Here is a 16187-nt window from a genome sequence, read left to right as displayed (position 1 = left end):
TACACTCACCTACAATGGCGAGGTTATGTTCAGATCCACATGCAACCTGTGGAGGAAAAGATTTGAAAGGTGATTAAAATGCATGTCGAAGGCAAACAGCCAATGTTAAGACTGTAAAATCCAAGAATTGTTCTGCCAGCATGGATACTGAGATGCTTTGTAACCAAACCTGCTCTGAAACTGAAATAAAATGCCATGTGTCAACATGTAGTCATCCAACTTTTATTCACAACTGCATGCAACACGAGTGCACCCAGCGCAAATAGCATTAGTGACGATCACTTCTGTAAATACATTAGATGCTCCCTTGCTTCAAAGTGTTTCATTGGAAAGTAGAGCAGGAAAAACTGTAGCAGCTCATTCATAAAAGCTAGAGCGCACTGCTGAGCTGTCCGGGGCAGTTAATGCAAATGTGTCAGGATGGCTACGTGTGCCTGCCTTTGCAGAAAAAAGGCCATTACAAGGTTTAGGTCAGCAGTTTTTCCTCTTCAGAGCCGTGACAAAAATTGACGGAACACATTTAAATTCAGATCCTGAAAGAGTGAAATCATAAGACAGAGCTTTCTAAATACCAGTTTCGATCGCTAAAGCTTTACTAGCAATAAAAGTCATTTAATTGTGTATATATGTCCTCACTAATACAATTTGAACTGCTCTGATAAAGCGATGCCTTTAATAAAGCATACAGCAGCCACAAACCATGAATAGGAACACATCCAATGATGCCTGAACCACTGACAGGTTGTAATTTGTTACTCCAGTAATGTTCATAGGCCTCATAAAAGTGTGACAGTTTACTAAATATTGACTCTGGGGGTGTGTATGTACAGTGTGAGGAGGATCAACATGGTAGGCTGGGCTGAGAGATTCATAGTCCACTCAGCTAATCCATCTTGCCTTTAGCTTTACACACACACACACACACACACACACACACACAAGGTGACTGCACCTTGACATATGCCGGCACTGCTGCAACGATCTGGGCCCCGTGATCCAGAGATTGCCCTTGCACGTCCCTGACATCCACTTTAACGGCAACGATCACTGGCCATACAGCTGCCTTTTACAATATGGGTTAACTGCTGCAATCCCGTGAAGCTCAAACATAACTGGCCTTGTGGGAGAAGAGAGCTCTGCTTTCACTAAGTGTAAGTGGTCCTTTGGGAACATGTGTGCACTTTACAGAGAGATGAAGAGATGCAAATCATTAAGAACCTGAGCTTAGCAGGCCTGGCTCTCATTCAGAGGCTCTGTGTTTCATCTCAAACAAAACAACCCTTCAGCTACAGATTCCCTTTATTTGTGGTTGTTTGCTGCCTCCTGCTGGACTCACGCAGACAGTAGCTGCGAAAATATGAATCTGACAACCACAAAAATAAGAATCAATAAGGTAATACTAATAACATTTAATCTCAAACACTTATATACCTGTTTTGAATTGCCTTCTAAGCATGTCAATTAAACAATATCAAACAATGACAAGTCTTACGTGTGTCACTCCATGGAGCACTTCAACCTCTGCAGGGGTGCAAGACTCCTGGTTTCCACCTCCAGCTGAATGACCTGCTGACTGCCGATCTGGGTGCTGCTTCATCAGGATTTGTCGGCCAAGCTGTCCATAATCTCCTCTGCCCCATGTGAACACTCTCCCAGTCTCTGATATGGATAATCACTTTATTTAGATATTACAACTGTACTCTTAAATCCTTGGACAAACGTGTCAATATGTCTCACCTGTCTGAGCTACAATGTGTGTCCAGCCGCTCCACACACGGATGACTTTCTCTCCACCGAGCAGCGAGTGCTTCACAGGAGTGGGAGAGGACAGGAACGGCTCTGTGGCGGTCAGCTGGCCATGCTTGTTGCTTCCCCACAGAAACAAATTGCCATCTCCTGCACACACGACAGGAGCGACATTACTCTTCATCCAGCAGAGGCAGCAACCGTAAGAGCAGAGCAATAATTGAGTGGCGCTGGTCAACTAATTACAGGACCGGCGAAAGGCCGGAGTGATATACGAACATGAAGTGGAAAACAACTGGCTGGTTCATCATGAAAGTAAATACTCTCTGAGAAAGATCTGTACAAACTGCATTACATATCTGCTTCTAAATGATTCTTATCTTTGCCTGCTGCACTTTAAGGCACTCAGTGAAAATGCGCACATGAATGGAGCACAGTAGTTGTGAAATGTTCTGTTTTTACAGGCTGCTCCAGTCCCTTAGCTCCCTTAGAGGTTTGCTGTCCTCGATCAAAAACATCTGATTCAGCTGCATGCTGCTGGAAGATGTGCAGAGCATCCCTTTTCAACTAAATTTGAACTCTTTGAGAAAAAGAAGATTCCAGTACATTTTGAAGGGCACTGTGGCCAGTTTGGAAACCATATCCTATTGTTTGTGGTGCAAATATCTTGCTGGAATGCTTTCATCCAAAATCAAGCCACTTTTTGCCACGGGCTGGCTATTTAAGTTGATTTGCTGTCTTGTTTGTTTCCTGTGTTGACAAGCTTCTACAAAAAGGCCAATTCAGATCCTTCATAATGTATAGTAATGGTTGTCATATATGCTGAGGTCTTACCTGTGAGGCACATGCAGTGCACTGCTCCTGCGGATACCAATTGTGGGGTTTTCTGATCCAGACCTGCAACATAAACATGAAAAGTCATGTTATATTTATCAATACTCAAAGACATAGTAAGCCATTTAAGGCCTGAAAATGCTGTTTTCTTTAAAGCAGTTAAAAAGAAAATTATTTTTTGTTGTAGCAACATTGCCTCCTATCTTAAAGATCCTGATTAGGCTAAAATGTGCATTTGGTTTTAGAAGCAAGTGAAAGAAAGAAGAAGGGTGCATGGTGATGCGTTAATCTATCTTCTTATGGATATACATGATTAATAATTCTAATGTGACGATGATGAAACAAAGTAAAGTTTTGCAGTTTGTGTCTTTGGGCTGTATGACTCCTCAATTCATCCCAAGCAAATCTACATTGGCATACCAGCGTTGAGAATAACTACATAAAACAGCTAATCTTCTCACAGACATTTCCTTTGCTATGCAGATCATATAGAGGCTTCAGGATTAAATTGGTTCTGTGTCATAATAGATAAAAGTTTTAGTACATTCAACTACTTTTTCAGTACACAGTTTCACTCACCTGGTACCAAAGTGGGCACCATAGAGCTGAGGTGTGCTGGAACAGGTCGTGGACTCAGTGCTCTCTTAGCGTGACTGAAAAGACCTCTTCCCCACTGATACACACACCCTGAGTCTGAAGGACCAGAAAATTAGGGTTTGTAGACTGACTGTAAAAGAAACCGCACTGAGAAGGTTTGTGACGCAAACTTACGTGTTACAGCTAGTGAATGTCTGAGTCCTGCTGCTACACTCACAACTGGCTCTCTCAATCTCTGAGAATAAACAGCACAATGACATCAGCTTCAAAGAAAGAGATGAAGTTGGTTAATTACAATGTTTTTAAAGTTTATTGCAGTGTGATAATACATGCTGCATGTGTTTTTGTTTAGATATAAAACAAGCGCTTATTGGTGCCACCCGTCTCAGTCTACAATGAGACTCAACCGAAGTGGACTCTTCTGGTGTTTAATTGTGTTCTGACTTCACATCCACTGTTTATCGCTGTACCTTTGAAATCGGTATACCATCTTGCACAGTCCTTTAGCAGGTATTCTGCCAATATTGCGTGGACTAAATAAAGTAAAATACCAGTGCTCATGTGCTCACCTCAACAACCTGTAGATCTGCAGAGTGTGTGACTGTTTGACCAACACCAAGTTGTCCGAACGCATTGGAGCCACATGCCAGTACTCGACCACATTCTGTCAGTGTGATATGAAAAGAAATTAAATATCTCTATGAACAAATGCACTGAAATGTTCAACATTTGGATGGTTGGAAGGTGGTGCAGGCTTCCTCAGTCATTTTAATTTTAACATTACTGCACTATGAATTCTGGGAAACTTCCTCAAGAAAACTCTGCAAGATTACAGACTCGTGGAACATGTGGCTTTAGGAAAAAAAACAACAACTCTGTTTTGTATGATGATTCGCATGATTGTACAGCTGGTTGCATGAGGGTTAAAAACACCATGCAGGGAAAATGTTGCAATGTATTCATAAACCGTGTTCTATTACCTTAAATTGCATGACTGGTTGATGGAGGGTTCTGTAAGTTTTTGCTTTTCAGACATTTCTGTAACAAGAATTGCCACGACGAAAATATTGCTGCTTTTAAAAAAGCACAGCCTCCCAGTCATAATTACAACCTGGATGTTGGCATGAATGATGTTTACAAGTTGGAAACTAGTAATTACTGGAAATGTACTCTAATGTAGTTGGATTTTTGTAGATAGTGAGTCATAGTACATAGTACGGATCATACTCCTCAGCACTTATAGCCCATTACATACTGATAAATGAGTATCAATAATTTGTTTTTATGACTTAACACTCCTGTTCTATCTAATTCATGGCTGCTGTGACAGACAGATTTTTCGTGAAGCATAAGTCACATGTAGTCTTGTTCTATCCATCATCTCTGCCTGAAAGACACCTCTGGATAAATCCTGACCTTCTGAAACTGGTGGACATGTAACGCAAAGCATCACATGCTGGTGAGAAATCATGCTTACCAGCGAGGAGAAGAGTAAAATCCCAACCACAGGCTACTTGTGTGACCTTCTGACTCAGGCTGGGGCAGAGCTGAAGAGTTGATATGTCTGCATTGTGGCCAAGTCCCAGCTGGCCTCTGTCATTCTGTCCGCACACAAATACCTCTCCATTCTCTGTTCAACACAAAACACACCACAAACATTTGGGAATCATGTACTATATTGTTGGCAAGTCAAAAATAACCAAAAGATGGACAATGCACAAAGCAAGAGATGGCCATTCAGACACAAACATTTAAATTAGACAGATACATGGCGACTGAGGGGAGATCAGATTAAAAAAAAACATTAATTAACTGCTACATTCTGACTCCAAAATATAAATGTATTTTAACAGACAAAAGATTAGTTTTTAGTAGCCTTGACATGTGGTGTGTGATTTTTTTAAGGACAGAACAGTAAAGATATTTTTACTGGTATTGGTTTCCTGACTTTTCTTGGATTGTCTAACCCTGTAACCATGGCTGAGGGCATGGCTTGCAAATTGCATCCTACACAAAAACAAATAAAATTAGTAAATATGAACTGACATCATGATTTCAAAACTAAAAAACAACAGGCAGATCAGGGTTACCACCTTTTGTTTGCGCAGGACTACTTAACTTCTTTTGTTTATTTTTCACAAAAAAAAAGATATCTGTGATGCATAAAAATGATAGTGATTTCAGTATCTTTTATTGCAATTTTTTATTTAAATCTACATTTAAACTATCTTGTTGATTACTGGGATAAATTATATTGGACAGGATAATGGTGACATGAACTTTTTATATTGTCTCATGCCGTCATTTGTTACATTCCTAAAATGAGTTTAGTCTTCAAGATGAGGATCAGGATAAAAACTGATGTAGGCAGTTTCTGTCTTTTTTTCTCTCTCTTTTTTTTTAAATTTTTTTTACAGAGTTTATTGTTTTTCTTTGGCTGTATGTTTTTCCAGAGATGAGTATATGTCTCTTGCTGTATAATTTCACACAAGTGTTTTATAATCCCACAAAGGGATGGGCTACGGGTTGGCATGACAAGGAAATACAAACAAACCAATTAAGTGGTTTAAAAGGTGCACTTGGTAGTTTTGAGGAAGAAATATTTTACCCAGAGGAAAAAGATTTTGATTAACTGATTTTTGATTTTTTTTTTTGTGCTTGAACAAACTAAATAAACAAGATTGTTTTCATGACTGAATAAACAATGTGATCGTAAAGGACAAAACTGTTTAAATTTGCTTATATGCTTGGCAGACCCTGACACATTTCTAGCTCCAAACTGTGTTCTGGGACTTTATTTTTCTCTGAGAGCAGCTTGTTTATTCAGTAATGGAAAAAAATATTTATGAGTTCAAATTAATGCCTTAATAATATTGTAAACCTTAAAAAATCTAGTCTGAATTTCTTCTCCAAATCCACACGGGTTAAAGTTACGGTCGACACTTAGTTATTGTCCAGTAGGGAGCGCCCCATAACCTTTTTTTGTTCAGACTTTGCTCACAGTGCATCACATGTCATCAGTCGGACGGTCAGAGGTTTGTTTTTAGAAGAAAAGCTACCGTTTAGGAGCAGATTGGTGACACGCTGACTTACCGGTGACAATCACCGAGTGACCCCCGCCGCCGCTGACAGCCCGCACTGCCTTGTTCTGCAGAGGAGCGGTGTTAGACAGCCGGGGATCTGACTGGTCCTCTACATGTCCCTGCCCCAGCTGCCCGTAGCTGTTGGCTCCCTGGCAGACATGGACATTAGTTTTACTAACACCCAACAGAACCAACCGAGATAATCGCTGAGTTCAACGTTAACTCAAACTTGACGGCTGCTTGTTTTCCGTTTGAGCTAACGCTACTTCGTTAACTGTTGAGCTAACGTTAGCCAAAGTGTTACATTATCGTTCGACAGTCTGCTGTCACTCTGCCAATGAATTGAATGCCTTTGAGACAATTAGAGCTTCACAGCCAGAAATTAACAACTTTCAACACTTTAATGGCGAAGACAACAACTCACCCAAGACTGTAAACAAAACTCCTGCGGCGAGCTCGTTTCCATGGAGCACGTAGTTGCCAATGTGTCCAGCCGAGTTTACGACACTGTCGTGAAGCACACAACGAACGGCTCTGTTCATTTTTTTCAGCTTGAGATTGGGATATTTTGAGCACAAAACAAGAAAAGATCATTTTTATTTATTTATTTGTTTGCACTTGCGTCTGCCTTTTCCGCCACGTTGAGCAGAGCAATTTGAACGTTTTGGATGGTCAGCTCGCCTCACAGAAACAATAAAATCCAATAAAAAGAGCTGTGCCTTATTTGTCCCATTAAGTAATACAATTCGGCATTGTTTTAGATTGACTGGGTCACATGACTATGGAAACTATTGAAATACTGAAGCATAGATAATGGATCTTTGCTGGTGGACCAGCTTGATCATGCTGGTCCACCAGCTAAACAGCTAAACCAGCACCAAACCAGCACTAACCAGCATAGACTAGCATAATCCATCATGGATATCATGCGGGTCTATGCTTTTTTTTTTTTTTTTTTTTACAAGCAGGGATACCATTTGACATTTTTTAAAAGGTTTACAAAAAAACAAACAAAAAAACCCCCAATTTTGCTCCCTTCTTACAGCCAATAATTACCAGGCAACCTGTGGTAAAGATGGCAGTTGTGGTTCTGTAGAGACCTTAAAACGTCAAATTATCAAAAACTGAAGAGGAGGCCTATGTGTCATGCCACACATAATGTCAGTTGGGTTTGCCTTTTTTTTTTTCAACTGAAGCAAAATTAAGATCTATCAGCAGGTGGCAGTAGAAGATTAGTGTCTCTCGGTGCCGAGGAGAATCTGGAGCTCTGTCCACACATGAATAAATGGAATCCAACCTGCAGTTTGTTTTTTTTCTTTCTCTGAAACAAGTCCAGTCGCCAATGATATGGCACTTAGAATATAGTTAGCTGATGGTTAGCTTAGCATAAATGTTGAAAACAGGGAGACTGTCAGCCTGGCTATGTCCAAATGTAACAAAAACCACCAACAAGCTTTTCACTTATCATTTATATATGATTTATTTAATCTGTGCAACAAATAAAGTGTAACAGCGTTTTATTTGTGACTCCTCATCACAGTAAAATACAAGACCGCTTGTCTGAGCATCTCGTTTGGACTCTAAATATCTGTATCTGGTTTGTGTTTGTGTGAAAAAGTAATGAATCAACAGGTTACACACCATTTGACACACTGTGCAGACACAATAAACATTTTATTTTATTTTCAGTAGTTTGATACAGAGCCTACTCATTGTCTATATCTCTTTACAGTAGAAAAATAATGATTTGATTTAAGGAGTACTACAATTTTATTCACTTCAAGAGGAGGTATTCAAAATCATCACGGTAAAATAAAATGGGTCAGGGTACATGAGTCCGTCGTAATCAGCCATGAAAACATCCTTAAAATTCTAGTTTTCACTTTCATAATTTCCCTTAACAGCACATAAAAGGAACATGATACATACACCAAAAGAATACAAATAAGGTACATTTTATACATATCACTGAAGTGAGGAAGATTTAATGTGAAGAAAGATAATTAAATGAAATACAAAAAAAAAAAAAAAAAAAATCACATGAGAAAACACCACAGCAGAGTCAACAAGAGGATCAGGAAACCACATCTGTGTTTTTTTAACAGCTGGGAATCTTTTTGCGGTACAGAAGACAATATCTCAGGTTAAGCAGCTTTTCTGGGTTTGTGCAATATACTGATATCAGTGGTTAAACACACCTAATGCGCCTCTGTGAATCGTATAAGCCATACACCATGCAGTGGGGACGCCGGGGCATTTTGCCAGAAGCAGGGCACATTCATTGTAGTGACGAGGGGGCGAAACACAAGCAGCATCTCTACGGTGGTGCTCGGGGTGGGGGGGTGACTAGGCAAGCATTGACGGACTGCAGTTGGGCAACTCTGACTGTAATTTGGGCAGTCAGACGCCCAGCTGCTTGTTCAGCCGGCTGAGGGCGTCGCCGACGATGTCAAGCTCGTGCCGAAGCTCCTCCACCACGCTGTTGATGCTGGGAGTGTCTTTTAGCACGTCCACACTCTGGGTGTAAGGGTTGTATCGCACCGTGAAGGGACGCTTGATGGTCTTGGCAAATTCCCTGAAATGAACATAATAACATTTAATTTACGTAGGAAAGACAAGTGTCGCTTCTTAGATCATCTTCAAACATATGTGCAAAAGATATCTCTGTGATGGCGAATGGCTGTGACCAAGCTCACCTCATCTTGACTTTGGCCTCCTCGAAGCTCTCCGAGACAAAGTAGACATCCTGAAACGTCGTGATGATGCATTCTTGCTTGGATGTGACTTTGGGGTCGAAAGACATTATCCTTGCATTGCCAGAGAGCGCATGCTGTGAGAGAGAAACCAAACAGACACTGCAGTCATTTTACAGAAACATATTTGGATCATTCGATGAAGCGCTAATCAATCTGTATTTAGCTGTTTCAAGAGGAGAAATCTTTCATCCAACATCTTTAGCACACATCTTTCTTTTACTGACGCAATTTTCAGGCTTTGAACCACACTGTTACTTTTATTTTCTAGTCTTGTCTCTTTTAAACTTCTCCTATTTTAACCCATACATTCTAATTTCTTAACTTGTTTTAATGTTTTGTTTCTTGATGTCATCCTACATGTTTTTCATATCTTTTAGTGTAATTTTTATGCCCCTGTAAAGCACTTTGAGCTGCCTTGTGTTTGAATTGGGCTAAACAAAGAAACTTGCCCTGCCTTTAAGATTTCTGTTTGCTCAATTTGATAATGTCAACAGGTCTGGTGGGTTAGAGGGAGGATGAATAGGTTATTTCAGGTTCTTTTTAAATGTTTTTTTTTTTTTTTTTTTACCTTAAGCTCACTGATCGATGACAGCAGCCCCGCTCCGTATGCTCGCAGCTGCCCTTCTTGTTTGCATAGGCCAAACTCCACGGTGAAGAAGTAGCACTGTAACACAAGACAGATACAATCATTTCAATTCTTCTAGATTGTAGATATTAGGATATCAAACTGCGCCCGTGTAGGTGTCACTCACTGTGGCCAGTTTCTGAACGGAGTCATCTGAGGCTCCGAGGGAAGCGAGACCGATCTCCTGAGAAAACTGGGCGAAGCTGGGCTCGGCCAGCAGAGGGACGTGACCCAGCAGCTCATGGCACGTGTCCCTTAATGGTAACAGATAGTAGAATGTTAGGACCAATATCTGTGTGAGCATTGACATCGCTTCTCTGATTATAGTCCTGTATTACTTACGGCTCTGGGGTGTACAAGGGGTCGGAGCTGTGCCGCACGTACTGGGTACAGTGGAAAACACGGAAGGCCAAACCGGCAAGGAAGTCACGAGGGGACAGATAACCAGCCACAGGCCTGATGGTAAATCCGGTGCGTTCTGAGAAAAAGAAAAGTGAATATTTTTACAAGGCTGAAAACATGCATTTTCAAAAAGGAGCACGTTTTATCAAGCAATGAAAACCTACCCCTGAGGAAGCGTGAGACATCTTCCAGCTGAGGGATGTTGTCCTCCCGAAATTCACAGTATTTGGAGAGCAGTGGCAGGTTCTTCAAGTACTCCCGGCAGGCGTGGGTTGGGTACAACTTGTTGAGCTCCCTGTACACGACTCCCCAAGTCTTCACTTCCTCCTCTGTGAACTCGATGCGAGGGATCGGATCCCCACTGCAACAAGAGACAATAGTTCTCTAAGTATCAAGAAGCAACTCGCCAGATTTCAAGAGCAACCATCAGGATATAGAAGAAAACTCACTGTTTGAAGGCCATGGCAAGATCAGCAAAGTACTTTCGCCTTTTCCGGTAGACGTTGTCCTTGAAACCCTGATAAAGAGAAACACAGAAGGACATGAGAATGATTCAATTCAAGGGATTTGGCTTCTTTTTTTTTTTTTAAGCCTGGAGGCTGATTTTGTGCCCTCATACCGGATGATCCGCATCCAACTCAGAGCCGTACATCAGGACACGGTTAGCACATTTGTCCAAGTCTGAAATCTTCTTTGGGAACCAAGGAACGTCATACATATCTGAGAGGAGAGAAGCAAAAACTGGTTTTTAAATTACTGTTGATATTTACTGTATTTGTAACACAGTGTCTGCAGGACTACACTTACCTTCCTCGTGTAGACAGGAGTTATCTGGAGGGTCCATGTCCACCACGTTCACATGCTTTCGGAGCAGGTGGATTATCTCATTCAGCTGTTCGTGGTTGCTGTCGCAGTCCACGAAGATTTCAAACTCAGAGTTGCGTCGTTTGGATTTTCTCGACTCTATGTGGACAAGGTTGACGTGGTTTTCCTGCAAGAGACATGTTTTTATCAAAAGTGAGTAAATTACTGGAAGAGATTAATCAAGATATATACAAGAACGGATAAGGAACCAAGAGTACAATGACTTACTTGGAAGAGTCTGAGCGCCTTTACTAATCCTCCCACTTCATTCTTGAGGGAGAAGATGATTGTTGCTCTGCCTTTCTCCGACGTGTTGTTCTTTTCAGAGTTTTCTTCAATTTTTGTGAAGGTCGATTTGTTTATCTGAAAAAAACAACAACAAAAAGGTGGGACAGATTTTAGAGATTTGAATTGTGCAACAGTGAGAAATCATCACTGTTCAACAACCAGCAGTGTCTCCTTCTTTTACAGTCATAGGAGGAGATATTCAGCTTTTAGGAACATTTTTTTTAAAATGCACATATATAAAGTACACCTTTTTTTTTTTAACTATAGCAAGAGAATTAAACTAACATTCAGTTAAGCTAAAGCTGTCAGTTGTGTGAAAAAAAACCCTCCTAGTTCTGTGCTAACCCTTCGACATACAAGCAGTGTTTGATTTAAAAAAAAAATAATAATAATAATAATTTATGCTCAACTTGATTTACCAATCATCCTAAATGAACATCTTCTCAAGTGAGAATGCAAGAGTCACAGAAAAATGTCCCCCTGAAAAAGGAACCACGGGCTGTTTCTCCACAACCACTAGAAATGCAGATGCGTTGGGTTCATGCAGGGACAGAAGATGAGATTTGCGCCCACAGGAGGCAGAAGCGACCCGTCCTGTCCCGCTTCAGCACCCTGGCCAGCGCCCTCACGTTGACGCACGGCTGTTCGCGCTGCACACGCCAGGGGAAAATGGATGTAATCCTGCATCAGATTTTAGAAGTAGGACTCCCAACATGCCTCCAGCACAGAGCAACTAATCTGTTTTGATCGATTTTTTTTTTTTTCCTCGTCCACTTGAGTTGCAATTGCATTCACCTGATTTAGAAGCTACAGTTAGTCACTGCCACGCCTAAAGGCTTAACGCTCAAATTTGATTTCAGAAATGCTAAAATATCTACACAGCTTACTGGTTGAAATGAATTTGTGGAAGGAGCGGGCTGATCACAAGAGTCATTTAAATTCAGTTACCATATTGCGCCCTTCGAGCACTGTGTAGAGAGCGCGGCAGAGCAGTTTTCGGTGGCCCCTTGTCGGTAGTATCCCTGAAAGCATTCGTGTACGGAGATTGGATCAGGAGGCTCTCCGGGGTCAACTCTTTGCGTCTCGGTTTAACGAAGATGAACTTGTCTCTGTCTCAAAGAATCGCCTTACTGCAATCCCATTGAGACATTGGGGAAGCCTATTATTAGCTCCCTGCATGTTGGGATCTTATCAGACATTAGGCAGCGTTTAATCGCTGCTGCGCGCAGCTTTTGAGGCTGGTTTTACGCACACATCCACCTCATGGAATAGTTGCTTTCCCTTTCGTAATGTCAGCTTTATGTATGTAGTTTCACCTTTATTTTCATTATTCACATTTAAAAGTGATTACACTGTGATTTTTTCACAGATTCAGTGTACCATCAGGCCTTATTACAACTGCGCAATTGAACCGATATTCATATTGTGTCTTTGTTGCGAGAGACAGAATATTGTTGCTCTATTTGTTCATTTTTAGATAAACTTTTGCATTGTAATTATTTGTCAGAGAAGGCCTGAAAAAGCAGCAGAACGTACAAATATAAATAATATTTGGTGAATTTTTGTTGTTTGCCCGCTTTTGGTCGGGCGTTTCTGCAGTCTTGAAAATGAAATGCACGCACTTGACGCTCGAGTACACATTATATCTATAAACGCAATACATAATATACATTTATACGTTGGACACAACTCTAAACAACGATGTCCCCCTGTGTCCTGCTTATCTTTTACGCGCACCCAGTGCAGAAAACATAACCACTGCAGCTGGATCAGTTCATCTGTTCTCTCTTCTGTCTTTTATGGAAATCAATGAAGGATGTAGCTACACGGTCGAGGGGGGGGGAAAAGACTCTTTCGTGACATGAATTTCGGAGGTATCCAACTTTAACCCTCTTAACCCCTTGACGCAAATTACAGTATAACAAAACGGCTTAAATTAATCTGCGCTGACGACGAAGTGAAGGCTTATTCACCGACATGACCCCGAACGATCTTCGGCACCACTGTCCACAAAAAAAAGGAAGAAAAAAAATCTTAAATTCTCACACACATGAAAACCTCTTTGGTTTTATAGCCTCTGCGACGCTCTTAAAGCATAGTGAAACAATTAAGAATAGGATCAAACATCATGTCTTCTGGGGGAAAAAAAAGTTGTTTAAACAATAATTTTATTTCCTTTTAAAAAAAATGATTTAATGCATAAGTTCTTACCTCATTGTTCAGCAATTTCTCTTCGAAGCCAATGTTCATGGAGTCAAAAGATCTTCCTCTACGCGGTCCTTCGTTTTTGTTTGAGTACATGTTCAAGTGCTGCCCGGTTGTTTGCCTGTTTTATGCAGTTCTTATCTAAATTACCTCCGCTATGTAAAGTGGGCCGACTACCCCGAGAGGCAGCGCGCTTTGCTATTTAACCACAGGGCGACAGAGGAGGGGGCAATAATCTCCCCCACAGCAGCAAATGGAAAAAGAGCAGCACTGCTGACGTCATCAGGGAGGGAAAAAAAAGGGGGGTACCTTTTGTTTCACCTAAAGGCCTGAAATAGCTTCAATGAGATCAATCACACGTTCAGATTGTACAGAGAGTAAAAATACCTTGCGTACACTGATTTTATTAGATATTTTAATCATTGGCATCATCACAGCTGGCAGGTCTGTCCACAACTCTGCTGCACCACTGAAGAGAGGAGTCCTGGATTCACACTCTGATCGCAGTCCAGCCATTTGGCAGAAATAAAGAAGTGAATTTCTGTTTCCTTACACTTCGTTATACTCACTTGGCTGTTTGTACTTTTGCCTCTTGTAATTTAACTGTGTTAACCTGAAGAGAGGTTGGTGTTCTCATGTTTCTGACATGGTTTTATGTAGGTGGGGCACCTGAATGGCCTTGGGTTCAGCACCCAATAGATTTTAAACCCTCTTCAACCAATTACCCAATGACAAGTGTACACCTGGTTTAGGCTGACTATATATATGTGTATTTGCCTCATGTCTCAAATCTGATGAAGACTCAGTAGTACCAGCACATTAGTCTGTGCAATAAAGGGCTTAATCCGATGTATTGTATACTGCGATATGACATTAGTGTTGTCTTTTATATTCAATTATCATTTTAATATTTCATTTTGTTGCCCAGCTCTAGCAATACTGATGGGCTTTCAAGGAGATTTCAAATCATCAAGATATATATTGTGTATGGCAATAAAGCCTTAAACATGAGGGCCATTTCACCCAGCCCTATTCCAGTCCCTTTTGTCCTGTGGATATGTGCTTGAAAAAGTGCAGCAGTAGTTGGTTGGGTGGTTGGTTGGTCGGTTGGTTGCATGGTTGGTTGTTTTTTTGGCAGGATTACAAAAAAACTATTAAACTGATTTCCATGAAACTTGGATGGAGAATGGGTCTCTTCCCAGAGTAGACCCCATTTTTGGACAATTTTGTTAATTTCCCTGGGACCAACTTTGATGACAATGACTGATGAAAAGCATATTCAGATCCCAGATTCAGTGATCTTAAATTACTGTTATCGGTAGATTTACCGGTGGATTTACTGACATAGCTGTTTAGTTTGAAATTGCATTAGGGTTAGGGTTACTCTACTGAGTTCCATTCAAGTTATATTTTATTATGTGTGAGGTTCATCTGCAGGCATATAACAATTAAAACTGAATATTACAAAATGTGCCGTTATATTATGATCAAGTACACTTAGTTTGTATGCACACCTGATAATTTAGACTCAGACCTCATGTTGGCCCAAGCAGTTCATTCTTCTCGTTTGTTGACACCTTGAGACTAAGAGGGGGTCAAGGTTTAAGAGGATTCAAGCAGAGCCCACCTGCCTGCATTCTTTAGTGATCCAAACATGCCCCCCTTTTTTTTTAAATCCATTTGCCTGCACTGTAAGCACCTCTGGGTTCTCGTGCACATAGCATAAATAATCTGCATGTTTCCCGTCTTTAGCACTGTGAGCCTTTTAATAAGATCAAGACAATCAGTGAAAAGGCTTCTGGGGGGCCGGTGCAAGCTGAATCAAGACGAGGGAGCACTGAGGGTGAGAGCTCATTACTTTAAATAGATAACACCACTGTTCTCTAAGCTTTAGTCACCTCGCAGATAAGACGGGGGGATGTCTTTGTCTGTGAGTCTACACGCTCAGCTCCACACAGCTCTAATGCGGTGATACATGTGGCTGGTGCACATGCTGTTTGTCTCAGGTGGTCCTGGCCTGTGTCACTCGTGACATGAACAGATGCTTTACACAACAGAGGCAGTGAAGGGGACTTCCTCTTCCCAGCAATTGATTTCAGATCTGCTCTCTCTTCGCTGCTTATTACATGGGCTCCAGTGTAGTCCGTTTATACACATGTGGCACCATTCATAGCAACAGACGAACTAGCCTTCTCCAACAGTGACTACATGTACCAGTATGCATTGCTCATGAAGTTTTGCAGCAACAGAACCCCCCGCCCCACACAGATCAGCAAAGCATGAGTGAACATGTTTACCTGACTGTTAGCTTAAGCTCCTTATCATCTCCACCCATAGAAGGCAATATGCAAACACAATATACACCACCTCAGCTGCAAAACACAAGAAATTAAAAGTTAGTACTGTGTGCAGTTGAAGTCATCTTAAACATTGTACATCTTCATTTTACCCATTACGACTTTACCAATGTTACATTTGGTAAAGTGTAACATGTGAACAATTAAACTCTTTCCATTTTTCTGTTTGCTGTGTATTTTTTAAAATTCTTTTGACGTTCTAAACATTAAGCCATTGATTAAAAGATAAAACAGTCTACAAAGTAATGGATTAATCAAAGGTGAATATAATTCTTAAAGGGTAACTCCACCGATGAGAGTGTGTACAATTGCATTGGTTAAAAAAGTAGTATAAAGCCTTTGTGGCATCAAAGGAAGCTGAATGTCATCTGAATATTTGCCTCTTGTGATGTCACTCAGTGGCAGAGGAATGTTCAGATTGAAAAACATG

At 40.9% G+C, this 16187-nt stretch overlaps 2 protein-coding genes across 2 annotated transcripts in view; both read right to left on the bottom strand.

The window, feature by feature from the left end:
• Positions 1 to 6784, bottom strand: part of LOC119025013 (secretion-regulating guanine nucleotide exchange factor-like) — a 37991-nt gene extending 31207 nt beyond the window's left edge. Inside the window, exons 1-10 of the mRNA XM_037108287.1 lie at positions 6685 to 6784; positions 6271 to 6409; positions 4655 to 4807; positions 3747 to 3841; positions 3352 to 3412; positions 3160 to 3273; positions 2581 to 2643; positions 1738 to 1896; positions 1493 to 1659; positions 10 to 46 (exon numbers count right to left, since the gene is read on the bottom strand). Coding sequence (XP_036964182.1) covers positions 10 to 46; positions 1493 to 1659; positions 1738 to 1896; positions 2581 to 2643; positions 3160 to 3273; positions 3352 to 3412; positions 3747 to 3841; positions 4655 to 4807; positions 6271 to 6409; positions 6685 to 6726 — 1030 coding nt within the window. The 5' untranslated portion in view covers positions 6727 to 6784. The remainder of the gene's footprint in view (positions 1 to 9; positions 47 to 1492; positions 1660 to 1737; positions 1897 to 2580; positions 2644 to 3159; positions 3274 to 3351; positions 3413 to 3746; positions 3842 to 4654; positions 4808 to 6270; positions 6410 to 6684) is intronic.
• Positions 6785 to 7875: 1091 nt separating this feature from the next.
• Positions 7876 to 13541, bottom strand: tph1a (tryptophan hydroxylase 1 (tryptophan 5-monooxygenase) a). The gene is made up of 11 exons (XM_037107270.1): positions 13407 to 13541; positions 11136 to 11270; positions 10851 to 11034; positions 10663 to 10763; positions 10493 to 10560; positions 10208 to 10404; positions 9984 to 10119; positions 9769 to 9895; positions 9585 to 9680; positions 8957 to 9090; positions 7876 to 8835 (listed from the first exon to the last, which is right to left on the bottom strand). The coding sequence occupies exons 1-11, from the start codon at positions 13494 to 13496 to the stop codon at positions 8661 to 8663; spliced, it is 1443 nt and encodes a 480-aa protein (XP_036963165.1). The 5' UTR covers positions 13497 to 13541; the 3' UTR covers positions 7876 to 8660.
• Between the last annotated feature and the right edge of the window lie 2646 nt (positions 13542 to 16187).

The sequence above is a fragment of the Acanthopagrus latus genome, chromosome 8 (genome assembly GCF_904848185.1).
Source record: "Acanthopagrus latus isolate v.2019 chromosome 8, fAcaLat1.1, whole genome shotgun sequence".
Taxonomy (NCBI): Eukaryota; Metazoa; Chordata; class Actinopteri; order Spariformes; family Sparidae; genus Acanthopagrus; species Acanthopagrus latus.
Note: the sequence above shows the minus strand (reverse complement) of the source record. Positions and strands in the feature narration are given on the sequence as shown.

What these genes read in the sequence shown, in the direction of transcription:
- tph1a (XM_037107270.1), bottom strand. Translation starts at nt 13,496, where the DNA reads ATGTACTCAAACAAAAACGAAGGACCGCGTAGAGGAAGATCTTTTGAC. An exon ending in CTCCTGTCTACACGAGGAAG is followed by an intron (nt 10,764 to 10,850) that starts GTAAGTGTAGTC and finishes CTCTCCTCTCAG; the next exon opens with ATATGTATGACGTTCCTTGG. An exon ending in CCCTTGTACACCCCAGAGCC is followed by an intron (nt 9,896 to 9,983) that starts GTAAGTAATACA and finishes GTTACCATTAAG; the next exon opens with GGACACGTGCCATGAGCTGC.